Below are 27,498 nucleotides of genomic sequence, written 5' to 3'. Positions count from 1 at the left end.
TAGAGAAGACAATCTTATGTAAAGCATAATGCAGAGGCCTATGCTATGCTCCAAGCTGTATGTCTATTGTGACTTTAGGTAAGCTACAGTGGTCTTAGTCTTAGTTTGGTTGATTTTAAGTGATTGTGCTCTAATACTGTTATGCTGAATTGAAACTGATACCTGACACACACAGATTGTGGACTTCACCTTCCTCTTTGCATTCCTATGATTATATGCTCATCACTAGGGCAAAAAGCATCAGAAAAATGTCTTGGAATGTCTTCATACACAGTTTTTAATTTTTATTGTAAAGGTGATATACAGACAGGTTAGTTACATAGGTCAGGTCATTTTGAAAAGTGTCATTTCTTTTTGAAAAGTGTCACCTCTTCCCCCTCCTCTCCCACAAGTTATATAGTTCATTTTCATCAGTGTTTAATGAGTATCACAGCTGCAGTTGTTCACCACTTGTCCCATCATTTCTGTGTCACCCTTCACCCTCCCCAAATCAGATAATCTTACATACAAGACAAAAAGTCCAGAAATCAAAAACAGTGACAAGAGGGGGAAAACAAAACAAAAACCCATAAAAAGTAAAACAAAAACCTGTTTCCATTTCTTGGGAGTTCATTTCGGCAAACATCATTTTATATGATCATATGCAAATAATATTGAGCCTTTGATTTGAGAGTTAGTATAAACCTTTGTACCATCTTTGCCTAATATTATTGATACTACATTTTGAGAATAAGGGCAGTGAGCACTGTTTCTCCTTTTCCTCTAAAAGTACCACTGAATAAGAAAACATTGAAAAGCCCTGGGAATGTTGCCAAGGACCCCAAACTACAGGACCAACAGGATGGAGGCTCCAACAAGGTTACTGAGAGTCAGAAGGGGTTCTTTTGAGCTAAGTTTGCTTTCCAAGAATAGATACACACATATAGAAACACACTAGCTACCTATGTGCTGTACTGCTTACCTTAGCAATCCCTTCTTGACATACTTGATTCCAAAACAAACTGGACATCCATAAAGGTCCCATTTTTTTTTTGGTGGGTCCTGGGGCTTGAACTCAGGATCTGAGCTCTGTCTCTGAGCCTCTCTGTGATCCAGGCTAGCACTCTACTACTTGAGCCACAGTGCCACTTTCAGCCTTTTCTGTTTATGTGGTATTGAGGACTTGAACCCAGGGCTTCATGCATGCTAGGAAATCACTCTACCATAAGCCACATTCCCAGCCCCCCATATGTTTTCAGACAAGAACTAGCATCAATTTGTGTGTGTGTGTGTGTGTGTGTGTGTGTGTGTGTGTGTGTGTGTATGTGTGTGCATGCATGCATGCATATGCACGCGCTACTTCTGGGGCTTGAAGTAAAGGCCTAGGCACTGTCCCTGAGCATCTTTTTGCTCAAGGCTGATACTCTTATCATTTGAGCTACAGCGCCACTTCCAGTTTTTTTCTGAGTCTCACAGACTTTCCTGCCTGGGCTGACTTTGAGTAGTGATCCTCAGATCAAAGCTTCCTTAGTACCAATTTTGAAATTGCAATCTTGAAAGACAGATTGACAACTTTAGTCAGTCTCTGCGTTTCGTTTTTAAAAATAACATTATGTTGCTGTTTAAACTATCTGTTTCTGTGTAACAACCCCATTCCAAACAGTGACTTAATGCCATAGTGATGTATTCGTTCTCATAATTCTGTATTGATGGAAAATTTCCCCTGCTGGCCTCACCTGGACTCATATGACATTGTTCGTCTATAATACTATTTGGCCAGGAAAGTCAATGATGCACCTATAGTCTAAAGCTCTCAGTTTATATTTGCTCCCAAATCATGCCCAACACAAAAGAGAATTCCAAGTTCAATCACTAATTTTACCTGGTGCCATCTAATCCTTGGTGCTGACTGAACTCAACAGCAGGAAAGCTCCTTTGGGCTCAAATCTACCTGTGTAGCTTTCCTCTTCCTTCCTTATAGCTTCTCATATGTTGGGACCTTGGAGCCTTTTTATGTTAACAAAAATCTAACAGGACACCTCAATCATTGAACATCTCAGTTCTAAAAGTCTGATTCTTAAAGTTAAGTTTCTTCAAAAAAGCTGAACTTTAAAGCGAATGTTTTGAAGTCTCTATGGCTTTACTGCTGTGAATCTTTTGGGTCTTTTATAAGCCCTTTCTCATTTGAATAGGTCATGTTCAATGAATTCCAAGAGTAGGCTTAATTATAAAAATCCAGACATCTCCCAATTTGATTTCCTATTTGTGGGTTCATGGGATGGGCCACTGAGAGAATTAAATGGATTCATGGACATACAGAATCAACTTTTATTATGTTTAACTACTAGGTAATTAAAATACATTTTAAGTATGATTTTCTAAAGGACCAAACTTACTACGTCATAAGTAGTCTATAGCATTACATAAATCATATATATTAAAAGAATGACAGTTCAAAAACATTGCTTCATCACTGACATTAATCTACCCTTTTTCTTTGTCTATACCAAATCACTGATTTTTATTTATTTATTTTTTTTACAGCAGTGAATCTGTCAGAGTAAGGCCTTTATCAAAAGCAAAAAGACCCAATAACACAACGGGGAGCTGTGCCAGGAATCTGACCATTTGTCATCCCCAAAGAGATAAAGAAGACATTTGTGAAGTATTAACTTATGAGTCTAGAATTTTAAATTATATGGCCTATAAATCTCAGCTCCTCTTGAGTGAGACTTCTACCTGAACATGAAAGCTGAAGAATAATGGCATTATTTATCTGCTAAGGCACTGTGTATGGCAAAGATGCCAAAATTAGCATTGGTAATCAAGGCTACTAAGTATTGACCACTGTAAATTATTTCCAAGCATTATATCTGCAGCTGACAATCTCTGCAGAAGAATTCAAACAAGAAGTGAGGACTACTGACAGAAAACTCAGGTCATTGTTTTGGTGGCTTAAGGTGATTTTAAGGGTAAGATAGTCCTTTTTTACTTCCAGAGGAAAAGTAATTGTAATTAACAGGAGTTTTTTAATCCTTCTGTTGTAGTTTTTAAGCTTTACCAGTCCTCTTTCAAGCAAGATACAAAGTCAACATACAAAGGAATCAATACATTTTTTTCCATAAATAGATAAACAAGCTGAGAAATGAATCAGAATAATTCTGTTTACAATAGCCCTTCTATATCCCCTCTAAAGGATGCTTTGGAAAAGTTTAACTAAGGAGAGAAAAGATTTCTAAAACAAACAAAACAAGACAAAAACAAACCAAAAAACTATAAAACACTGAAGAGATTGAAGACACTAAGATATGTAAAGACCTCCCATGTGCATGTATTGGCAGAATTAATATTGTGAAATTGACTGGAAACAGAAATGCAAGGCCATAAGTTCAAACTCAAGTAGCACCAAAAATTCAAAATATATGTAAAGAATTTCCTGTTTATTGATGAAAAGTTAAATTGTCCCTGCGGCCCTTAGCTCTCCTTGGACATTATTTTGCTTTCTTGCAATGAAGTTAGAGACAACAAATGAAGAAATGAAGTTGGTTTAGTGACCTAGAATGGCTTTCCTTTGCACTTTTCTCCTGCTTCTCTATTCAGATCACCACCAAAATATCTTTTATAGCCAATGTGAGCATTGAAAATAAAACATCTAAAATATCAGAAAAAGCATGGTATTTTAATTAAGAAAGCCAAGAAACAATAGTATGCAATTTGTAATCCATATCCAAAAAAGGAGTAATCATTTGAGAAAAAGTTGAATCCAGTGATCTTTAGAAAGCTAGTAAGTCATAGGGCACTACCACATGGCCTTGGTCTAATCTCATCCAATAATCTAGAAAAATTTAGTGATAACTTAATTTTCAGGTTACTTCCTTCTTGCCTTCCTGGTGCTGATGTGGAACATAAGGCTCCTTTGAATGCTAGACAAGTGCTTCACCACTGAGCTGCATCCTTACACTTGACTCAGTTGATAACATTCTTAAAGAATTCAGTTTCCGCTACCAGATGATTCTCTTTCTTTCCCTTCATCCAGTCATCCTTTATTTCTGCTAACTTCTTTATCACTGCCTTCTAACTGGTCCTACCCTTTAAACTTCTTTCTTCAAGATTCTCATAGAGATCAGATGAGCTCTGCATTATGAGTTAGCTGTCAGTCAGTTTTCACAATTGAAATAGTCTGTCCTTTACAGATTCTAAGCATTGCCTATTATTGATATTTTTCTTTCTATTAAAATGTTTTAATATTTTATAAAGAGGTACAATTTAAAGAAAAGAAAATGAAAAGCATATCATCAAGTAAACCATTACTACATTTTAGAATATATCTTTCCTGTTCATTCACTGCTATGTATCAACAAAAGTTGGATCTATAATGAAATGCAGTTTTCTTTTCTTTTTCCTTTTGTTGTTGGCCATAGGGCTTGAACTCAGGGCCTGGGTGCTGTCACTGAGATCTTTTACTCAAGGCTAAAGTTCTACCACTTTGAGCCACTTCTGGTTTTTGAGTGGTTAGAGATAAGCGTCTCACAGGGACCTTTCTGCCCAGGCTGGCTTTGAGCCATAATCCTTGGATCTCAGCCTCCTGAGTAGCCACCAGTGCTTGGATTTTTAAAAAAAAGTTTGCTAAACTATTGTTTTCTATAATACTTGGAAAAATATTCAGGATTCCAAATATAGGAAGTGTGCAAATCAAATATTTAAATCAACAAATCATTTCTCTTTGGAAAGAAATAAATTTTGTAACTGAAATTGTTTTATTCTATTTTATTCATTTGGTGGTTCCATGGTTGAATCATGCTTGATGGTTAGGAGAGAACTCTACCACTTGAACCATGACTGTACCTTCAACTGAAATTGGAGGTAATTTCTTTGACAAGAAGAAAATTTACGAAAGCAAATAAACAGTAGTTTTAAAGAATGTATTTTCTTTAAAAATATATGAGAAATAGGGCTGAAGAGTATAGAGCTTGTCTTCCCATTACTGGCTGTATGACCAGGTTCAGAAGGTCTAAAGTAGTGAATTTGATTGCTGTAAACTTCTATTTGAGAGAATCTTGGTATGATGCAAATTACTTGGTCATAGATATCAGAAAATGTGAATTCAAATTGGTTGTTTGACAAATGTCTGCTCATTAAATATGCACCTCTTTATCACAGAATAGCAATGACAACTGTTTCCCAGAAAGAAATATTTCTGATCTACATATGTGTAGGTGATGCATGAAGTCAGTCTTATAAATCACTATGTCATCACCACCACAAAGTCCCTCTGGCCATATTAAAAAAAATCATGACAAGAGGCCTATCAAACTGAATGGATAGGCCATAAAACCATCAGTTCATTTGACATAAAACTGATATATTACATGATAATGCTTCAAGTAGAACCTGAGACGCTATTCATCACATAGGCTGCTCCATACTAGGTTCTGAGGTATGTGCTAATGAAATCGTCATGCTCCACTCACACGGCAGATTATAGTCCCCAGTCAGCACAGCAAACCTACATACCAGAAAATGTTCCTGTTGAAAATGATTCACACACTAATGAGGTTTCCTGAGGGAAAGCTACATCAGGACAGAGCACACTACTTCTTGGGGAAAGAGTCAGGCTAGATCTTTGGGTTTCAAAGTACACCTTATATATGTGCATAAGAAAGGGCAGAAGCTGGGACCATCTCAGGGGCAGGACCTAGGAACTCTTGGCTTTAAACAGATACTGGGGTGATTTTGATGTTCTCTGTGGCTTAGACTTTCTATGCAAACTATCATCCCAAAACTAACAGTAGCATCAGATGGGAGATAAAAATTTAAGAATATCAGAACTTACCTCAGATTTGTTGAATTATAATTAGAATTTTAACAAGAATACCAGTGATTCAATGGATGTTAAAATTTGATCAACATGAGAGCAGTGTCTCATATTCTGTATCCCATGTTGACATCACTTTTTAAATAATTACCTATTTATGTCATCTCTAGGCAAGAATCCAAGTGTCAGACAGGTGCCAGGGGCTCATGTCTGGTTCAGATCCTGCCTAAGCAGGAAAGACTATCAGACTCTCATGTGTAATAAATACCAAAAAGCCGGAAGTAAAGCTGTGGCTCAAGTGGTAGAGCAATAACCTTGAGAATAAGCTCAAGGACAGCTAGCACCCAGAAGTTGAGTTCAACACTAAATTGAGGACCAACACTAAATTATTTACCATAGATAAGATATGGAACCAACCCCGATGCCCCTCAGTAGAAGAATGGATCAAGAAAATGTGATACGTACACACACACACACACACACACACACACACACACAATGGAATTCTATGCCTCAGTAGAAAGAATGACATTTGACACACACACACACAATGGAATTCTATGCCTCAGTAGAAAGAATGACATTTGTTAGGAAATGGGAAGACTTGGAAAAAATTATATTAGTGAAGTAAGCCAGACCCAAAGAAACATAGGTTCCATGGTTTCCCTTGTTTGCAATGACTAGTACATGTCTAGGACAAGCAAAGAAGGTCACAGGCTATGTACATATGACCACATTAGATAATGTTAAGCAAATGTACCCCAGACAGGGATACAAGTGGTTTTTTTCCTTTCTTGCTAGTGTTTTTAATGTACTTACAATGCACTGTGATTTTTTTGTTTCTTTTGTATGTTCTTCCTTCATGGTATAACCCCTGTTTTCACTGGATTTGATGCTGGTGTTCTGCATCTTGTATATATATTTTTGTAATTTGGGGAGGGGAAGGGATATTGTGGAACACTTAAATGAGGATGCAGGCTGACCCATTGTGACGACAACGAGATATACAGGACACTATATTGAAAATGAACTTTACAATGTGTGTGTGTGGCTGGGGGCGGGGGGGGAGGGGGATTGGGGAGGGAAGTGACGGTGGGGGGAAAACAGAGGAGGCAACAATGCTCACTACAAAATGTACTCAGTACCCTACTCATGTAACTGTAACCCCTCTGTATAACATTTTTACAATAAATAAATATATATAACAAAATAAAAAATTAATAAATAAATTAAAAAAATTAAAGAATCCTCCGGGTGCCAATGACTCACGCCTGTAATCCTAGGTACTCAGGAGGCTGAGATCTGAGGATCATGGTTCAAAGACAGACCAGGCAGGAAAGTCCAGAGACTCCAATAAATCACTCAGAAAACCAGAAGTGGCACTGTGGCTCAAGTGGTACAATGCTAGCCTTGAGCTGAGTTGCTGAGGGATGGTGCCCAGACTGAGTTCAAACTCCACTACTGACCAAAAGAAAAAAAGGAACCCAAGTATCATTTCAGAGGATTTTTTTTCCCAGACTCCTCTTGTGATTCTAATACTGCTTGTCAGACTTTCATCACTGTAACACAAAACTTGACAAACAACTTAAAGGGAGCAGTGGTTTTTCAGCCCACAGTTCTTGTTTTTGTTTCCTCTGGGCTGAACGCCCTGTAGCATGTGCACAGGTTACTGATCTCAAGGATGACAGAAAGTAGGAGAGGGACATCAGGGGCCTGGGGTAAATACAGCCCCAAGAACCTGTCCCTAGTAATCTACTTCTTCCAGAATATAAAATTTCCAGAACCTGGGGAAGCTGGGATAGGGGATATGACTCAATGGTATTTTCCTAGCAAGCAAAAAGCCCTGAGCTCAAATGCCAATACAAAACACCAAAAATAACAAAACCAATCAAATAAAAGCCCCCAACAAATAAAAAATAGAAAGAAAAAGTTCCATCTCTCCAAATGACATCACCAGCTATGAAGCAAGCATTCATTCAATACATGAACCTATGAATATGATAGCTCATATTCAAACCATAAGCAAATGTATAGTCAACCTTGAGACTCACTAGCTGAAAACCTCCTTTACCCTTAGACCCAAGGTTTCAGAAAGAGTCCTCACAGCATGATGTGAATATGTAGTCAGTGAAGAAACAGTGGCGTAAAGAAGAAAGGCATACCTATTGCTCAGTACTCTTTCATGTCAGATGCTATTGCTTGGATGTTGAGTGTTCTCCAAAAGGCTTATATGTAAAGGTCTTTATATATAACAGTTTATATATTTACGTTATCATACTAGGTTATGATATTGGTATACAATTTTTTTTGGTTTTGTTTTGTTTTGGTCAGTCATGGGGCCTGAACTCTGGGCCTGGGAGCTGTCCCTCAGCTCTTCAGCTCAAGGCTAATGCTCTACCACTTGAGTCACAGTGCCACTTCTGGCTTTTTCTATTTATGTGGTGCTGAGGAATTGAACCCAGGGCCTCATGCAAGCGTATCTACCTATGAGCCACCTTCCCAGCCCCTGGTATTAATCCTATGAGCAGGGGTTTCATGGGAGATAAAGTGGATACAGGGGCCTCCGTTTCTGCTTTCTGACTAAATAGAGATTGACCATTTTGTTCCTCAAATGTACCGCTTCCACCCCTGTCCCTCACTTTACCAGAATTGAATCAATCCAGGTGCCATGCTTTTGAACCTCTCAAAATGCAACCTAAATAACACTTCTATTTTTGTCAGTACCTTGGGAATCTTGTCCTAATGGAAGCTGAGTCACATATAAGGCATTCTATTACATTGTTTAGATCAGTAGAAAAGTAGAGAAGCCTATATCTAACCAACAATATGGTGGTGAAATTTGTCTTTGTCTCTATTCCATTAGTGAATATACCCTCAGGATATAATGATCATGCTATGAGAATTTAGTGTTCACCTTTTAAAGCCCCTTAATTGAAATATAACCAACATACAGCAAGCTGAACATATTTAAAGTATATGATAGGATGTCTTTCACTAAAGAGTTAGCTAGCCTGTAAAAACAAAATAATCTGAAAGAAATTAAAAGTACTACATTAGTTAATAAGCAAACGAACAGAAACAGAAATAGCCTTACTGCTGAAAGTTTTAGTGGTCTGAATAGAAATTTAAACTAGACAAAACATTCCTTTAAACTAAAGCCCAATCCAGTAAAGGCTTTAACTCTCTTAAATCCTAGGAAGACTGAGAGAAGGAAACTTCATAAGAAAAGCTTTAATCTAGCCTAAATAAATAGAAATAGACATCTGAAACAGAGATTTGAAGTTTCTGGTACACTTAAGATGAAAGACACAAATAGTTGTTCAATTAAGAAACATTTATTCTATTCCACATAAACATGAAATTACAGTTGTAAACATGAACTAAGAAACAAGTTGTGAACATGAGCAAATTTTACAAGGTGATGTGCTATATGACCACGACTTTAGGTTGCTAGGCAAGCTGATGATCAAAGGTTTGCCCTGTACGTTTGAATTCTGGTATATTCTTGGTATTTTATGTATGTACATGAATGCTACTTTTTCTTTCCATTATTGCCCTTTACATTTTCAGTCTGTTTTCAATTCAGAAAAAAGTTTAATATGCAATTATAGAAGTAGAAAATTTAAATAAGGATCAAAGTAACTTCAAAACACATTTACACTAAAATATACAGATAAATAGCTGCTGAATCAGAAAACATTTTATTCTTTTCCAAAAGTTAATGAAATTAACATTTTGAATATGAAATGAGGAATATTTGTCTTATAACTGAATTATTTTAATTTTCAAGTTAATAGACATATACAACACATATATACAACAACATTTATACAATGCTATTTTTAAGTAGGTTTTTTGCCTCTAAGTATTAAAGTTCTGAGTGACAAGCTATGGGTATAAAGCTTAGCCCATTGGATAATCCATTTTGTCACAAGCATGAAGTACATATAAGTTTCCTCCTTCCCCACAAAAAAATTAGGTGAAATTGGAAACTTTTAAAGCCAGAAAAGATATCCATCCAAAATGCAAATTATTAAGGTTCAAAGAGAATTATCTACAGATAAACATAAAAATTTCAATTATTCAACTCAGCAAGAGACTTAATTTATATACTAATATCCCATACACTTAAAAAAACTAGTTCCTGATTTCTGATTCTGAGAATATTAATTCTACACAGAATGTCTGGTGGTGTGCTGGTAAATGTTTAAGAACCAGCTACTGAAAGAAGCATTTGCTTACAGTATTTACCAATGTCTAAGGTATAAACACTCCCGACTGTGGCAGATCTCAAGCTACCAATAATTGGACAACTGGTTTGCAAAATACCTGCAACTTAAACAATCACCTCTCACAAGCCATTACAAGCCAGCTTCAGCATACCACTGCATGGTCTCCACCATCAAGTAGCTCATAATCTCTTCATGGGCACATATTTAAGAAAGCAAAAAAAGAATAGGGAAGACAAAAATACAATTTAAATAATTCATTTATATTTAATAGTTTTAAAAATTACAGAAACACTGAAATCTGTGGAACTTTCCTACTTTTCTCTATTATTCTGTTTTTCCTAAATTTATTTCCAGATAATAAAATGTAGTATACTGACAGAAAGTAAGGGGCAAGTAGAAGGGGAAAATTGCCAGAAAAGATATTCTAAGAAATATGCTAATAGGAATCATGTTCACAGAAGAAAAATAAAACCCACTAAACAAATATAATGTAACTATTAAAATTCCATTTCTTTAAGCCCCTTCAATCCAGTTTATAAGCCCTGAAGACTTGTCTTAATATCTTTGGCTACTGTCTTATTTGGCTAGCCTTATTAGCGTAATATTGGAGAACACAGTGCTTTCCACCAGTTATACAATCAGCTCATAAAAATGAAAAGCTCAACTAAATTCCATTCTGAAAACTGAGCTTCCTTTACATAGCCAGCTGTGTTGTATCAGATCTTGGGCAACTGTCGGCTGGGTTGACCAGGGAATTCTTCTGGTAGCAAGACATGGAGTCTACAGGTAGGGCATGTCCCCTGTTGCATCAGCCATGGTCTAATGCACTAAGGAGCAAAATGATTCATGTCAGAGTTTCAGACTTAGCTTAGCAGAGGCAGCTGTCACTCTATATATCAGAGTTATTAACTTACATGTTTTCTGATGGATCTAAAAGCCTTACCCAGTGGATTGCCAAACCACCTGCAACAACCATGGCACGTGCTCCTGGTTTGCTGAGCAATATACCAGTAACTGCAACCTTTCAACTAATTTATTCTACTCAGAGTCTTCCCGTGATTTCTGTTTTTAAAATGATACAATTCTTCTTAAAAAGCAGATTGAGGAAATGGGTACTGGTGGCTCACACCTGTAATCCAAGCTACCCAGGGCTACCCAGGAGGCTGAGATCTGAGGGCCATGGTTCAAAACCAGCCCAAGTAGGAAAGCCCACGAGACTCAGCTCCTATTAACTACTAAAAAAGCCAGAACTGGAGTTGTGGCTCAAGTGGCAAGTACTAGCCTTGAGCCAAAAAAAGCTGACAGATAGCACCCAGATCCTGAGTTCAAGTCCCAGGACAGACAAAAAAAAATATTGTGGAAACTTGCTATATTCTCTTTATTTTATTATACATCACCCTTATTTATAATGGAAAAATGTTAAAGCTGATCATAAAAAAATTACTAATATTTTGTAAGAAGCGTTTGTGGTGTTCTAAGGTTAAACATCTCAAAAAAGACAAACTAGATTATTTACAATGGTAACAATAGTATTTATTTTAAACTATGCGTTATCTGTTAAGTGACTTGCTGATTAATAATTAAGAATAAGGTATCTTTAAAATTTATATCAGACCTTAAAGACTTACAATGGAAAGATTGGATGACTACAAATCTTTCTTGAAGATCTTTTGGGATTAGATAGTTTGTGTATAACTTTTCAGAGCCAAAGAGATACAATAAAATTTTGTTTGAGGTACCATAGGTATCTTTGAAATATTGTTTAATGAATTTGGTTTAAAAGATTTGGCAGTTCTTCTGTTTCTTGAGAATCTTTTTTTGTTTAAGATTATCTTTCCTGTATTAAATTACATCTCTCCACAGAGAACATGAAATGTAATAGTATATCAATAACACACAGAAGGCACATTAGAATTAATCGACAAAAATGCCCAGAATAAACAAATGATATGCCAGCTTTGTATTTTTTCTAACATTAAAAAAATTAATTCTCAGAAAAACCAAACATAAAACAGAAATAAAAAAAATCAATCCTACGAATCTTCAAAGGCAAGTACAGGAATATGGATCAGATTGCTAGGTAAGTCTTATGTTTTATAATGATAAGAGGTCATCATTAGACCAAGGAGACTGTAAAAATCATGACAAGTGAAGGAATCATAGCAGTTCTGTTGCCAGTTCTGTAACTAAACTATAATACTAATGAATATTTCTCTTATACCTATATTCAAGAGAACCAAAATCTCAAATTAGTCTCTTCTCCTGTGTGATGTACAGAGATCTGAGAGTACAATTGTATCTGTATAAATGAAAAATGTGTGTTTCTGGGTGGTATCCAGAAGGTGAAGTATAGTTATACCCACTGGAATTTGTGACATAGTACAAATCATAGCATGATTACACATGTATATGATATTAAATAAGGTAGTATAAATCTTGCTTAGCTAATTAATAGAAAATACTAGTAGGGCAAGTTTAAAAGGTTTACCTGAGAGTGGAATTTGTGAGCACAAGGCAAAACTGAAAGGTTTTCTGGAGATAGGTTCTCATGGCAGATCACACAAGGCTCCTCTTCTTCCTCCTCCTCATCCTAAGTGGGGAGAGGAATAAATTTAGTTTACTTTTTCTTCTCAAATATAAATATTAACAATCAACAATTTAAAAATATTGTAATTATTAAGGTATTGTACAGAGGAGTTATCATAAGTCAGGTAATGAAAACATTTCCTTCTAGACAATGTCACCCTTTCCTTTGCTTTCCCCAAAACAATCAACAATTTTTATCTCACCAAATTATTGGCTTCTTCCCATGTAGAAGCATCTTGTGAATTGTGTGGCCTCCAGGCTGGTTTGGGGGTTTGGGGAGCACTAGGCTGTGATGGAGAATGGCTGGGAGAAACACAATTACCATTTGGCACTGATTTTCCTTCACTCTGGAATGAAAATATTGTATTTATTTTTAAGAACTATTCTAAAACAGGATAAGCTGATGAAATGCACATAGTGGGATATAGTGAAAATTAGCAAAAGGGTAAAAATTGGATTTATGCTAAGTCTTGAAACAAGATGTTGATAATATTTGTCAGAGCTAAAGATAACAATGATTTCCATGTTCTTTTGATTAAAATTAATTTTTTCAGATTATTAGGAAAAAAGCTCTAATTTACAATGATTCAAAGTAACCTAAAGAAAATTTCATAAGGATTACTTTTATTTTAGAATGATCAAAAAAGACTTCCTCTATCATTTTGAAGTGGAAGTTGTTGAATTATTTACTGCTAACCAATATTCTAATATGATTAGAGCTTATTAATTTTTATAACATCATGGAGATAATTAAAATGACCATGTATTAGGTAAGAGTTGAGAAATACAGTTTTCTTCATTGTTGCTGTTTATATGTTTTTTTTCTTTCATTTTTACCTGAGATTTCTTGGGATCAATTAATTGGGAAATCTTGTAAACAATTTCATCAAATGTCATTCCAGATAAGGATTTTCCATTGGTATCTTTCAACTTTCGTAAGGAATCTGTAAGCTCTTTTCTGGAAGAGATTATAAAAGAATGGTGATTTTTCCCCATTGCCTTGAAAATATGTCCTCCAAATGAGATACAAAATAGGTATGTAGCATTATAGATAAAAGTCTAAAATGGAAAGAAAAGATTATAGTTCCATCTTGACTTATCTTAAACCAAATGTAACTCCTACTGTGTTCAATGTGTAACACGAGTAATATATTTTCTTTCCAGATTCTAATTTTATTTTTTTAAACTTTGTTTTTGAGAACTCACTTTCAAATGTGCAAATCAAGTTTAGTTTTTAATATACTGAGGTTTTAATATTACATCTCTCAAATTTCCCTCAGGGCTAAAATATTCCTAAGTTATTACTGGATTCTTCCTTATTCAGTGCTAATAGTTTTGCTTTTATAAAACTTGGATTCAAAAAATAAAGATGAAAAGAAAAGATTAAAATATGTATTCCTTAGACAAGAATTATTATGTAATTACTTTAGTCAACTTGTGCCTTACCACTTTTCAAAGTCCACTGCTCCAGAGTCTCCATTTACATTTTTATTTGTATGTATGAGTGCCAGTACTGGGGCTTGAACTCAGGGCATGTATACTGTCCCTTAGCTTGTTCACTCAAGACGAGTATTCTACCACTTGAGTCACACATTCACTTCTGGCGTATTGACAGGGCTGGCTTGAAATCATGATCTTCAGATCTCAGCCTTGAGTTGCTAGGATTACAAGTATGAACCACTAGTGCCTGGCTCCATCTACATTTTTGATGAGGAAGATCAGGATAAAATAATTTTCTTTCACAAGTCATTTTCTATTTATCTATTTGTAATATCCTTATGGCAGTTCTATTTTCTTATTTCTTATGGCAGTTCTATTTTCTTATTTCTTATTAGGAAACTTAAAAAACATAATTTAAAAGGTATAAAAAGCATTGTCTTCAAATGAAAATTACAGAGAAAACTTGAATTATACTCTTGATGCAAGAGTAGAGATGAAAGAAATTTCATTTGTATAGAATTAAGTATCTTTCTGCTAAAGTCAGGGTATGAAAAGCATAGTAAAATTCTGAATTTTTATATCTATATTCTTTGACAAAAAATTATAAGGACTGTAAGTAAAATTAAGGTTAGGAAACTAAAAATTACGCTGTTTGAACATAACTTATAGCGTACAATAAATGTTTACTTTGGTATTTGGTTATTAAGGTAGTTATTATAGCTAGTGGCATTAAAACTGTTAAATTTACAACTACTTATACTTCCAGTAACAAATTTAGTTATTTTCCCATTACTTAAGGCTAATAATAAAGAAGATATTTCCCATATATGTTAGAACACTATCTCTTCTTAGTAAATTACATTTTACCAAACCATAGTAACACAATATTAACATAATAACTGTAGTTTTTGTGTATGTGTATTGTTTCTCTGAAAGATTTTATTGACACAATTATAGCTATAAGAAACTGTATAATACAATCTGTATCTACTAAATAAAAGCTGAGATACCTGGTATGTTGTGGAAAAGCAGTTTTCAGCTTGTCTGTAATTCTTTCCAAATTCATCATGGAAGGATCATTTCCCAGACCTGCTGCAGCAGGGACGGCTTCTGCTACAGGTGTTGGCATAGTCCAGGCTATGCCCGTCATCTGTAAGGAGCAGAGTTACAACTGATGAACTTCAATTATTAAGTACTATTCCATGCCAACATGCTATTTCAATATAACAGAAAAAAGCAGAACTAATAATACTGATACCCACATTCTCTTTTTAGAGTATTTTCTTAATATTTCTAATTTAATGTAATGACCATAGCACAATTTGAAAACAAGCTATGCTTGCCTTTATAAACATGTATAAAAATACATGCAGGGTATTTATTGATGGCTATTAAAATTTTATATTGTTATTATAAAGGGGTGCAGAGGGGTTACAGACAATTATGTAAGTCAAATAAAGAATACATTTCTTTTTGGGCAATGACACCCCTTCTGGTGTTCTCTCCCAGTTATTCCCACCCACAAGTTGTATAGTTCATTTTCAACATAGTGTCTAGTGAGTATCACTGCTGCATTTGTTTACCCTTTGTGCCTCCACTTCTGTGCCTCCCCTTAAACTCCCAAATGGCTGTTTCTTGAGTGAGTGAGTGAGTGAGTGAGTGTGTGTGTGTGTGTGTGTGAGATATGAAACTGGTGCTTCATGTTTGCTAGGCATGTGTTCTGCCCTTGAGCTATATCTCTAATCATTTTTGTTTTAGTTATTTTGACATAGGGTCTTATTTTCTGCTTAGGTCAGTTGAACCATAACATTCCATTGCCTTTCGGATAATACCATTATGCCCAACTGTTGCTTGAAATGGGGTCTCAGAAACTTCTTGTTCAGGCTAGCCTTGAAACAAGATCTACTCCATCTTTGCCTCCCCAGGAGCTAGGATTATAAGTCATTGATGCTTGATTACTGCATATGTTTTTTTTTAGTAACAGAAAATTGAAAACAATCTGAAATCAATAAATAAATGAAAAAGTAAATTATGAAAGAGCCAATCAAATTCTTAAAAATACATCTTTATATATAGGCATGAAAGATGATCATAGGATTTTTTTCTTTTTACAGTCTAGGATTCAATCAGAGTAATTTTGATTTCTCACCTCTGCATTTCTATATTATTTGCATTTTTATAATTACCCATAAACTTTTATAATTAGAAAAATAACAAAGTTTTCAAACAACTAAACAAAAAAGGCTACTACTATTGCAGAGAAAGATATTGTGGAAGTGATAGTGACATACCTAAGCTATGAAACCATTAATGTTTTCCTCATATTTTATGGTTATTCTTCCTTAGAACCATTATTATACTGTGAATAAGTGAATGTTTTGAGTGTGAATCTGATTACTAGGGTAATTATATACATACCTTCTAAGAGTCCATGTATTATCATGAAAAATAAGCAACTACAGAAATAGCTTGTATAAAGCCTAATGAGTAAGAAGCAGAATTTTGCTCAAAAATCTGATTTACCTTTGAACTCTGATTTACATTAGTATGAAGTTTTTCCTCAAACAATTCTAGTCACTTTAAATTTCTTTACTCCTCTTCAGGCCTGGATAAGACCTATCTAGCTGCCTATAACTAGGAAAATTTATAACATTAAATATATGTTCCAAGGTGAAGCTAATTTCCATTATCCTTTATAGAGCATACACTCTGTGTAGTCTACTCTGTTTTACTTTTGTGCTAGTCCTGGAGCTTGAACTTAGGGCCTGAGCACTGTCCCTGAGCTTTTGTGCTCAAGACTAGTTCTCTAGTGCATGGACCACAGCTCCACTTCCTGTGTATTCTATTGTGTATAAATTATATTTTGTTTAGCTTTGTGACATAATTTGTTTGTCTTGGCTTCATTTTGCTTTTCAATCTAACCAACAGCTGTGCTAAAAATAAACCATTTATTAAAAATACCCTACATTGTTTCCTGCTATAATTGTAAAGATATATTTATCTTTGTTTCCAAATACTTAGCTAATATCAGTTAAAGAAATAGTAAATAATATGTAATGCCTTTAGCAAAGCTTCACAGGAAGTAGTCATTCAATTATCATTTAATTATCAGCATCCCCTCAATCACCATCATTATCACATCAAACAAATGAACAAAGAGGAAATATTAATTCAGGAAGCGTACTGTAGTGATAAAAAGCTAGTTAATATCTTTTTTACCAAAAGAGTTCTTACCAAGGGGGGTCTAGGTTGGCCAGCTGCAGTGATAACGCCAGGGCAAACTGCAGGCATTTGAGGAACAGTAAGTATGGGTCTAAAGAAAGGTTCCTTCATAAGAGGTCTTCCTAAGAACTGCTGCATCTAAAACAGAAAAAGAAAAAAAAGGTGTCAAATTCACATTTTATAAATTTATATAGGTGACTATTTAAGTTCATAGATCAATGTTTAAGACTATATGGGAAATATAGATACAAAGCATATTAGAAGCAATGTATGTCAGAACAGGGACCTTGATATGTGAATACATAAAAAAGCAAAGGAAGTGAGATAGTGGTATGAGAAAACACAATTAGATTTTAACTTCCACATTCACTCACCTACCTGGGTAACTCAGGATGCCAAGATCATAGTTTATGAGATAGGGTCAGATTAGGTGATCTTTGTGTTTCTCTCAAGTAGAATAAACATTATAGACCTTGTAAAAGTGATATTCAGCAGAATGCTCCCCATGTTAGCAGACAATATTGATAATAGGAAATTTCACAGAAAAGAACTCAAAGCTACATATAGACAATATGGCCTATATTTGTTATGCCTTGAACATACCAATTCTTAAAATAGTTGCAAATGATAGACATTTCAAACTAGAACAATGTTCTTTTTAATCTTTATTTGGCGATGCTGGGTGTTTGAACTTGAGGCTTCCTGTTTTCTAGACAGGCACTTTGTCTCTTCAGCTACACCTACATCCTTTTTATGCTCTCGTTATTTTTGAGATACGGTCTTATCCTTTTGCCTGGGCCAGGCTGAATCTTGACTTTCCTAATTATATTCTCCATTGTAACTGGTATGACAGGTGCTTAACATCATACACAGCTACTGGCAGAGATGGGTCTCTTGTCAACCTTTTGCTTGGCTGTTCTCAAATCACAATCCTCTCTATCTCTGCCTCCTAAGCAGCTAGGATTACAGGCATGAGCCATGAGTTCTTGGTCAAAAATGTTCTTAAACACAGTGCTCCTACAGAAACTAAGCAATCCAAACTGTGACAGGTAACAATATCATTTAAACTAAAGGGCTAAGGATGTAGATCAGTAAACTTGACTGGCATGTTCAGAGCCAGAGTTTGACACCCAGCACTACAAAATAAAAAATTAAAAATATTCTAAAGTGCATGGTGTTTAATATATAATGTGTTTAGCTCATGATTATATTTTTAATAAGTCATAGAAGTCATATAGTTTTAGAATTATTTGTTATATTCAACTATGAGCAGAATGACATCTTAAAAGTTCTACAACAAGTAGAGTGCTAATAGCAAATGCTATATGCACCCAAATATCTTACAGCCATCTTAAATTTCTTTACTTAGATGAGTTATGATAAAATTTATCACCTTCCTAAATGTTCTTTTGAAAACTGGTGTGAATTTCCTCAGATAAGTTACTATTTTTCCTGTAAACATATTAAAACAGTATAAAATAGAGTCTAGTATACCTAATTGGTCCCTAGCAATAAAAAGAGAAGGAGCATATGTGGGTGGAAGCTATCTTTTGTGTTGAAAATAGGCTAGAATATACAAGTAAAGAAAAGGAAAATCTAAGTGGAAGGCACTAAATCTTTTGTAAATGCTTTCTAGGGTATTGTGCTGAGATGTTGCTAACACAAGGGCATTGTCAATTCTGTTTTCATCAGTTATCTCCCCACAATTACTGTGTAGGGGAGGCTGAATGAAAATTACTCTTTGATCAAATGTATCTCAAAGACCCATTTATATAAACTATTGAACTGAACTCAGCTGAAACAGCAAGCTAATTGTATCATCTGATAAAAATATTTATCTGCTAATTGTATCAGCAGGTATGAACATAATTACAACTGGTTCTCATAACATGGGCATGTTCTATTTTGAGCACACATTAAAAACAGCATATTCATTGTTAAAGAGCTTTACAAGTTAATCAAAATGAAGATGGCAATTTTGAAAATATCAGGTTTCTTACTAGTATCTCAGGACTGGGTGGTGGTGGAGGAAGCTGGACTGGAGGCAAGGTACTCAAGGCAAAACCCTGTTTCACCTTGTTGATTTGCTCATTATATTGTGTCTGGTAGAAGAGAAATTATTTTGGATCATAATTAAGTAAACAGTACATAGGAATTGCTTAAACAGTTATGAATAGCAGAATAGTTCTTTATCCACTGATAGAAATGCTATAAAGTTTCTCTACTTAAATACAATTCTACAAACAATTCTATGAACCACTATTCCCTCACATAAATAACAGTATTACTAGAAGATGGTTGATAAGAAATAGTGACACATGATTCACAGTTCCTTATGAGAACTACTGTGTTTCTATACTTTTCTGTTTCCAACTAGAAACCATCTATAAGAAACAAATGAAGGGGCTGGGAAGGTGGCTCAGTGGTAGAGTGCTTGCCTTGCATGCCTAAGGCCCTGGGTTCAATTTCTCAGCACCACATAAGCAAAATGAAAAAAGCCGGAAGTGGCGCTGTGGCTCAAGTGTAGAGCGCTAGCCTTGAGCTGAAGAGCTGAGGGACAGTGCCCAGGCCCAGAGTTCAGGCCCCACAACCAGACCCCCCCCAAAAAAAGAAACAAATTAAGAGTGTAAATATTTAAGAAGCTATACATAATGCACTGGCTAGAGAAAACCAAAGATTTGAATCACAGAATTGAACTACTCATAAACATTTCTTTAAAAAAAAGTATAAGGGAAAATTTTAGTGGCATTTACTATCCACATTAAAAAAACCTCAAATGCTATACAAACAGCTCGATTTACTTCTATACATTTTTTTCCCCTTCCTGGATTCCACCAAAAATAAGAAAGCTTAACACAATGATTTAAACATGTTTAAGGATTATCCCTGGCTCACTTCATTATTTTAGTAAACAAACTGCAAGTTTGTAATCAAAGTCATACAAAACAATACATTTAGAAATAGCCATGCAGAGAACATACTTAGAGGAAAACAAGGAGAAGGAAAGGGGCATCTCTTTTGAGGTCTAAACTTGGAATAAACCCAGTGCATATGCTGAACCTCACTAAACTGTGAGCTAAAAAAATCCTGAGGAGAAATAATCAAAACTCTTACACAATAACTGTTAGTCTATAGTACTCTGAAGTAGCTCTTCACAATTAATTATCATTGCTGTAGTGTTTTGAAAGCAGAAATAAATTACCACTGTACATAAAAAGGTTATAAAACCAAACTAACAGATATTTGGGGGGGACAATTATGTCTCTAGATTACCTCTAGCATAGAGACTCACTATAATTAAACCAATCATTAGGAATTATTTTGCATTCTGAAGTAACCTCATAAAAAACTTAAAAAAGAATATAGAGCTATTTAATATTCCTTTTAATTCTGTAAATACATTATTAGACAGAGCTGGTCAATACATTTAAGTCTGAATGGGATGGAGTTAGTTTTGGAATTTTAGGAAAACTTTGATGTACAATTTTTATGTTTAATCATTTCTTCAACTGAGGATGTAAAAGGCAGTGTGTGTGTATGTGTGTGTGTGTGTACAATCTACAAATAAACTACATAAAAGCAATCTCAGGCCTGGTTCTGAGGATGTAAAAGGCAGAGTGTGTGTGTGTGTGTGTGTGTCTGTGTGTGTGTGTCTGTGTGTGTGTCTGTGTATGTGTGTGTACAATCTACAAATAAACTACATAAAAGCAATCTCAGGCCTGGTGCCAGTGGCTCATACTTGTAATCCTACCTGCTCAAGAGGCTGAGATCTGAGGATCACAGTTCAAAGCCAGCCTGAGCTGGAAAGTCAGTGAGACACTTATTTCTAATTAAATCACAGAAAAAGTCAGAAGTGGTGCTATGGCTCAAGTGGCAGAGCATTAGCCTTGAGCAAAAGAAACTCAGGGACAGTATTCAGGCCAACTTCAAGCCTCAGGACCAGCAGTCTCAGACCAAAGGCATAAACTTTGATACTCAATTTTTTTTTTAAAAGCCTCAATATTTTCTCTAATTGCCTTCTTTTTTTTCTGTCAGTCATAGGACTTGAACTCTAGGCCTGGGCCCTGTCCCTCAGCTCTTCAGCTCAAGGCTAGGGCTCTACAACTTAAGCCAGAGCACCACTTGTGGTTTTCTGTTGATAAATTGGAGATAAAGAGTCTCACAGACTTTCCTGCACAGGCTGGCTTTGAACTGCAATCCTCTGATCTCAGCCTCCTGAGTAGCTAGGATTACAGGCATGAGCCACCAGCGCCCAGCCTAATTGTTTTTAATGTCAGATGTCAGATGTCCTTAAGTGTGTACCACAGGTAACATTGGGTCAGTTTGCTTTTCAGAACTTACCCGGAGGTATGCAATCTTGTTTCTAACATCCGCCACAATGGCATTCCAACTATCTACTGCAGCCTTTAATTGAAGTGATTCTAGATTGCTGATACAGACATGGACACACAGAAAGAGCTTTGTTTTTAATGTGGTATTTCCATTATGTTTCTAGCATATATGTAAACAATATAAAAGTAGAAAATAATTCCTCCCCAACCAATTATTTCAAATAAGGTCAAAGATATATAGTAATGCTTGTTATTGAAAATGAAAACAGAAGAGTAGGGTGCTAGTGGCTCACACCTATAATTCTAGCTGTTCAGGAGGCCGAGACCTGAGGACCACAGTTTGAAGCTGGCCTTAAAAAGAAAATGTGTGATTCTTATTTCCAATTTATTACTGAAAAAACTGCAAGTAGAGCTATGGCTTAGTGGTAGCTTTGTGAAAGCTCTGAGACAATGTTCAGGCACTGTGTTCAAGTTCCGGGACTAGCACATTCACACATATGCAAAATCCCAAACAAACAGAAATCAGTAATACAAGAATTATTTTTTTAGTAATACAAGAATTATTTTATTCTAAATATAATTTAGGATTCGAGTACACCCAGATTTTTAATCTTGGCAGTATTTTTAGGATATACTATAGAAATAAACCATTATTTTACTGGAATATCTCTAATGATGTCAGAAAGCAGAGAAAAACCAAATAGAATAATTACCTTAGTCATCTCAAAAATGCTGATCCATCTTGAAAGCAGGTTTTCAACTAGCTTCTCATTAACCATGACATCACAGAGCTATAGTTGGTCTAACTGTCTCCTTTGTGAATTATGAAACTATCTCTCTCCCTCTCTTTCTTTCTCTCTCCAGCCTCTGAGAGGGCAAATGAGAAAAGGATCTCCTCTATGAGAAGAATAAGATTACAGTTTTTTGTAAAGTGTCTAAAGTGGACAAACATAAAAGGTCCACCAATTCATGTCCAACAAATAAAGAAGGAACAATTTTGAGACTTTTAGGGCTTATTATCTCTGAAAGAGATTTCATGTGAACTTCCAAAAGGTCTACCTATTCTAACATTCCCACACCTGTACTATTCAGACTAACAATCTAAAGAGAGCAGAAATTATTTCTAAGATAGTCTCATAGAAATAAGCTTCATAATAATAAACCATTAAAAGGAAAAAGGATTAGAAAAAGTTTCCAATTAGAATTCACCTGATTTTATGTCTGGTGTTTATGCATTTTTCTGATACTTTGCTGTATTTCACAACGCAACACAAAATACTTCTGTGGTTATTTTTCCAGCAGCTATTATTATATTTAATGCTCCTTAATACTTACACAGAAGCAACACAATGCAGGAATCAAAGTGACTGGATTAGTTTTGAAGTTTAATAGAACCAGGGTTTCCTTAATTTCATTTTGTCGGCTGTACTGTACATAATAAACCTTATGTTCAATATGGAAACACTGACCTATCTCTGAGATTATGATGAATTCAGGAAGAAGAAAAGGTTACCTTGCTGCCATGTGAGTCACCCTGGCAAGCTGATTAAGACACTCCTTTTCAGTCTGTTCTAGATGAAGTAAACCAAAATCTCTACGACATTGTAAAAAATATACCTATAGATTTTGGAGAGAAAAAGAAGTTGAGGAATCTTGGTAAAAGTAAAATTTCTCAATTATCTCAAGTAAATTTTTAGCTATTTTTCAGCCTAATACTCCTAGTACTTCTAGTAGCTCTAGAACCTTTAGTACCTCAGTTTCTTGACCATTACAATACCGCTTCTTTGTCAGTGTTATTCTGAAATTTTCTTGCTCAGTGGTTATTGGCTTTATAAGCACTCAAGGATATTACTTTTCAAACGTGCATACATATTAGAATTATTTTGGAAACTTTAAGAATGATGCCCTGGCCCAGAGTGTCTAATGTAACTGATGAATGGGTATAGCCTGGGCATTAGGATTTTTGAAAGCTCTCAGTTGAAGTTTGAAAATATTATTTATTTATTATTTTTTTTGTCTATCGTGGGGCTTGAACTCCTTCCCTCACTTTTCTTAATTTTTAGAATATGCAGAAAAATATTTTGTCATTTGACAAAGCAGTTTACGTATATAGTACATCTTGATTTGTGCCATCCTTTCAACATTTTCACTCCTTCAACCCACCCCTTCCTATTTTTCTCAGTTCTATGATACATACAATAACCTCTTGATTGCCTTCTCCCCACTCTCTCCCATTCTCACTTCATTACTCTACCCTTTCCCTTTACCCGACTCCCCTCTTGCAACATTCTCGCTAATCCAGACTTTATTCTGGCAAGGGATTGAACCTTGCTTTTTTTTTTGGAGAGAAAGTGCTTACTGTTATTAAAGAGTGTTAAAAATCTTTTTATCTCTGTCACTAGTAACATTTATTTAGGATCTAAGAGCTCAACAACTCAATGATGTTTACTATAGCAAATATCTGTGGAATATAGTGTTGGAGTACTAGTTTTAAAAGAAAAAGCTCATCTTACATTAAAAGGTTAACTTTGTGTCCTTCATTTTTCACACTTTCAGTCAAAAGTTCCTTTCTGCTACCATTTAGAAAGGGTGGGTAATAATGTTGAAAGGAGTGACACTGATCAAGGTGCACTTCATAAAGTGCTTCATTGGATGGCAACTCCTTGGTACAACTACTTAAAGATTTTATAATCAAAATGCCCCATAGCCCATTTAAAAAAACACAAGTCTATCTTCATAAAAATTTCTCCAAGTGGTCAGTAGTTTCTATACATCTACAATAGATCAATTTCTTGGAGTCACTGAAGCAAAATGACACAAAAATCATAAACATTAATGTTCTCATGCACAATATGCTGCTAACTCAAAAAAGTATAAATGTTTAAGCTGTGTTTTCTTGGATGGTAGTAAGGTATCTTATTTAGGATTTCTTTTTTTTTTGGTTGGTCGTGGGGCTTGAACTCTGGGCTTGGGCGTTGTCCTGGCTCTTCATCTCAAGGCGACCGCTCTACTGCTTGAGCCACAGCCCCACTTCTGGTTTTCTGGTGGTTTATTGGAGATAAGACTTTCCTGCCCGGGCTGGCTTTGAACCTCTATCCTCAGATCTCAGCCTCCTGAGTAGCTAGGATTACAGGTGTGAGTCACTTAAATCAGTCTTTTTTGTTTTGTTTTGCTTTCTTCTTCAATTCCTTCAGTTATATGAATAGTATACAAGTAAAACTGGCCTCTCTCTTAGTCCATCCTCTCATTCTCCCACTGTTCTCTTTTTATTGTCTTACCTCAGCTGTTAAGGCTCTGCTAGTTTCTGCATTCAACTTGTTTAAGTATGTCTTAACTGTGCTTTCCAAGTTATGCTTTTCCATTTCCCACTGGGATCTGCAAAATATGATCATTAAAGAATCAGCAACATTATAGCAACGATAAACTTTTTCATTTTATTCAGGAGAAAGAAGAGTCAAACTATATAATCAAAAAGAAAGGATTTCTTAGAAAAGTGTATGGCACATAAAAACAAGAGAAGGCCTTACTGCCATCCTTTACTTTGACGAAGTTTTAAGGTTGTCAACACAGTGCTTATGACATATAGTGGTTATGATCTGTAACTGGCTCAGACATCAAGTATCTTAGGATGAATCTTAGTTACACATCTTAATAAGTATAAGACTTGGGCAAAAATGATATACTTAATGTTTGTCCTTCCACTATCCTCACCCATCACAATTCAGGTAATGCCTTTTTAGAGGTGATAAGGTTAAAAAGGTTAAGTATTCATGAATAGGGTTAGTGTCCATGTAAAAGAGGCTTGAAAGTGTTGCTGTGTGCTCCTGAATCAGCCTTGACCGGGAGTAACACAATAACAGAGCCAGGATAGCAGAACTGAGGTTTGGGGACCTGTAGCCTTCCACCAGCATGAGATCCAAAGGTTTTATTAACACAGTTTAGGGTAAAATTCCCTATTCAGTTCCCTTATGCCAGGACTGATAGACTTTTTCAGGAAAACTCTCAGCATTACAAGACATTCCAAACTTCCAGTCCTTTCGGATCTCACAGCTTGGATTTTCAGGCTCTCACATGAAAGCACTTCTTTGCCTCTACCTCTATGTAAAGGTTACAGTGAGAAGATAGCTATCTCTGAGGAAGAAGATTATTACCACATAACAAAGTGGCTGGTGTCTTGAATTTTCAGACCCCAGAACTGTGAGAAATATATTGCTTTAAAAAAAATAGGCTAGTGTCAGTGGTATTTTGTTATAGTAGCTAAAACAATCAGAGCAAGTGAATTAGTTTCTGTATTCCAGTTTGTTCAGATGTAAAATGGAGAAAGTTGTATTTACTTAAAAAGTGGCTGTTATAAAGTTCAATTGGGCAGAATAATAGCAACTACCTACCTTTTTATTATTTTATCATAAAGGGAAGATACTTTACTGGTTGAGTCAAATCTTACAGCTTGAGGGGAAAAGAGAAAGATAAGGACACTATTTGTGCATATTATAAAAATGGCTAAGTGTAAGGTTTCTTGCTTTTTTTTTGTCGTCATTCCTTCTCAGCTTCTTACACTCAAGCCCCTGAAGTCCATCGCTTACAAGCTAAATTCTGTTTTTAATTAGAACAATTATCTGAAACTATATTATGATAGGGGCCTCCCACAAAAATTATTTTCAATGCTGTGTTATTAACTCAAGAGGTTTTGGGAAGAAATAAAATTGTGAAAAACTCAAGTAGATATTCTAACTCCACTCAAAAAGAGTTCATTATTATGCCACTAAGTATTTGTACAAAATTTGCTGAAAAGAAAAAATACAGACCACCAAAATTAAGAAATATTTGTGCTTTTTTTTGGAGGGGGGGGTCAGTCATGGGGCTAGAACTCTGGGCTTGGATAGGTCCCTCAGCTCTTCAGCTCAAGGCTAGTGCTGTACCACTTGAACCAAAGTGCCACTTCTGGTTTTCTGAGTGGGTTTATTGAAGGTAAGAGTCTCTGGGACTTTCCTGCCCTGGTTGGCTTTGAACCATGATCCTCAGATCTCAGCCTCCTGAGTAGCTAGGATTACAGGCATGAGCCACTGGCACCGGGCTACATTTGTGCTTTAAATACTAACAAGAAAAGCAAAGGTAACCCACAGGATGGGAGAAGTACTAACAAAACATAGCTGAAAAGAAATTTGTGTCCAGGATTAGTAATAACGCTTGGTGTTAGCGTACTTCTCTAGACCACATATAAGGCCCTGAGTTCAAGCCTCAGCACAGAAAAACAAAGAAGCTCCCATGATACCTACATACAGAGGATCATTAAAATTCAAGAAAAAAAATGACATTCCAATTTTCAAAATGGGCAAAAAAATTAAGTATAAGAAGATAAAAAGAGGACTAATAAGTAGATAAAAATACGTTCAACATATTTAATCACTGGAAAAATGAAAAGTAAAGCCATAATGCCATACCATTTCATACATAAAAGGTAAAATACAGATAATTTAATAAGTCTAAATAAGAATGTAGAGATATTAGAATCCTTATACATTCTTGAAACTGTAAAGTGATATTGCTACTTGGAAAATTGGTAATTCTCAAAAAGTTAAATGTAAAATTTACTGGTGACCCAGCAAATTCTAACTCTTGGTATATATACACAAAAGCATCTCTAGATAAATATTCTTTGATGTTCAATACAACTTTGCTCACAATAGTGAAAAAAAATTAGAAAAACTATTCTCCATATTGATAAAAAGATAAAATGAGTTACGTCTAAACATGAATTATTATGTATCCATAAAAGAAATGAGTTCTTATGTTAAAGGACAGAGGGGTTTTAAAACCATCATGTTAAGTAAAAGGAATTTATCATAAGGAACCACATGTTGTGATTCCATTTGCATAAAATATCTGAAATAGG

At 35.3% G+C, this 27,498-nt stretch overlaps 1 protein-coding gene across 1 annotated transcript in view; it reads right to left on the bottom strand.

Moving 5' to 3' along the window:
- Positions 1–9,122: 9,122 nt before the first annotated feature.
- Dzip3 (DAZ interacting zinc finger protein 3) overlaps positions 9,123–27,498 on the bottom strand; it is a 71,583-nt gene continuing 53,207 nt past the window's right edge. The window contains exons 23-32 of the mRNA XM_013028565.1: positions 24,884–24,980; positions 23,119–23,222; positions 21,616–21,703; positions 19,275–19,376; positions 17,287–17,412; positions 15,063–15,202; positions 13,450–13,570; positions 12,816–12,959; positions 12,515–12,616; positions 9,123–10,853 (exon numbers count right to left, since the gene is read on the bottom strand). Of these exons, the coding sequence (XP_012884019.1) occupies positions 10,743–10,853; positions 12,515–12,616; positions 12,816–12,959; positions 13,450–13,570; positions 15,063–15,202; positions 17,287–17,412; positions 19,275–19,376; positions 21,616–21,703; positions 23,119–23,222; positions 24,884–24,980 (1,135 nt within the window). The 3' untranslated portion in view covers positions 9,123–10,742. The remainder of the gene's footprint in view (positions 10,854–12,514; positions 12,617–12,815; positions 12,960–13,449; positions 13,571–15,062; positions 15,203–17,286; positions 17,413–19,274; positions 19,377–21,615; positions 21,704–23,118; positions 23,223–24,883; positions 24,981–27,498) is intronic.

The sequence above is a fragment of the Dipodomys ordii genome, unplaced genomic scaffold (genome assembly GCF_000151885.1).
Source record: "Dipodomys ordii isolate 6190 unplaced genomic scaffold, Dord_2.0 Scaffold111, whole genome shotgun sequence".
Classification (NCBI taxonomy): Eukaryota; Metazoa; Chordata; class Mammalia; order Rodentia; family Heteromyidae; genus Dipodomys; species Dipodomys ordii.
Note: the sequence above shows the minus strand (reverse complement) of the source record. Positions and strands in the feature narration are given on the sequence as shown.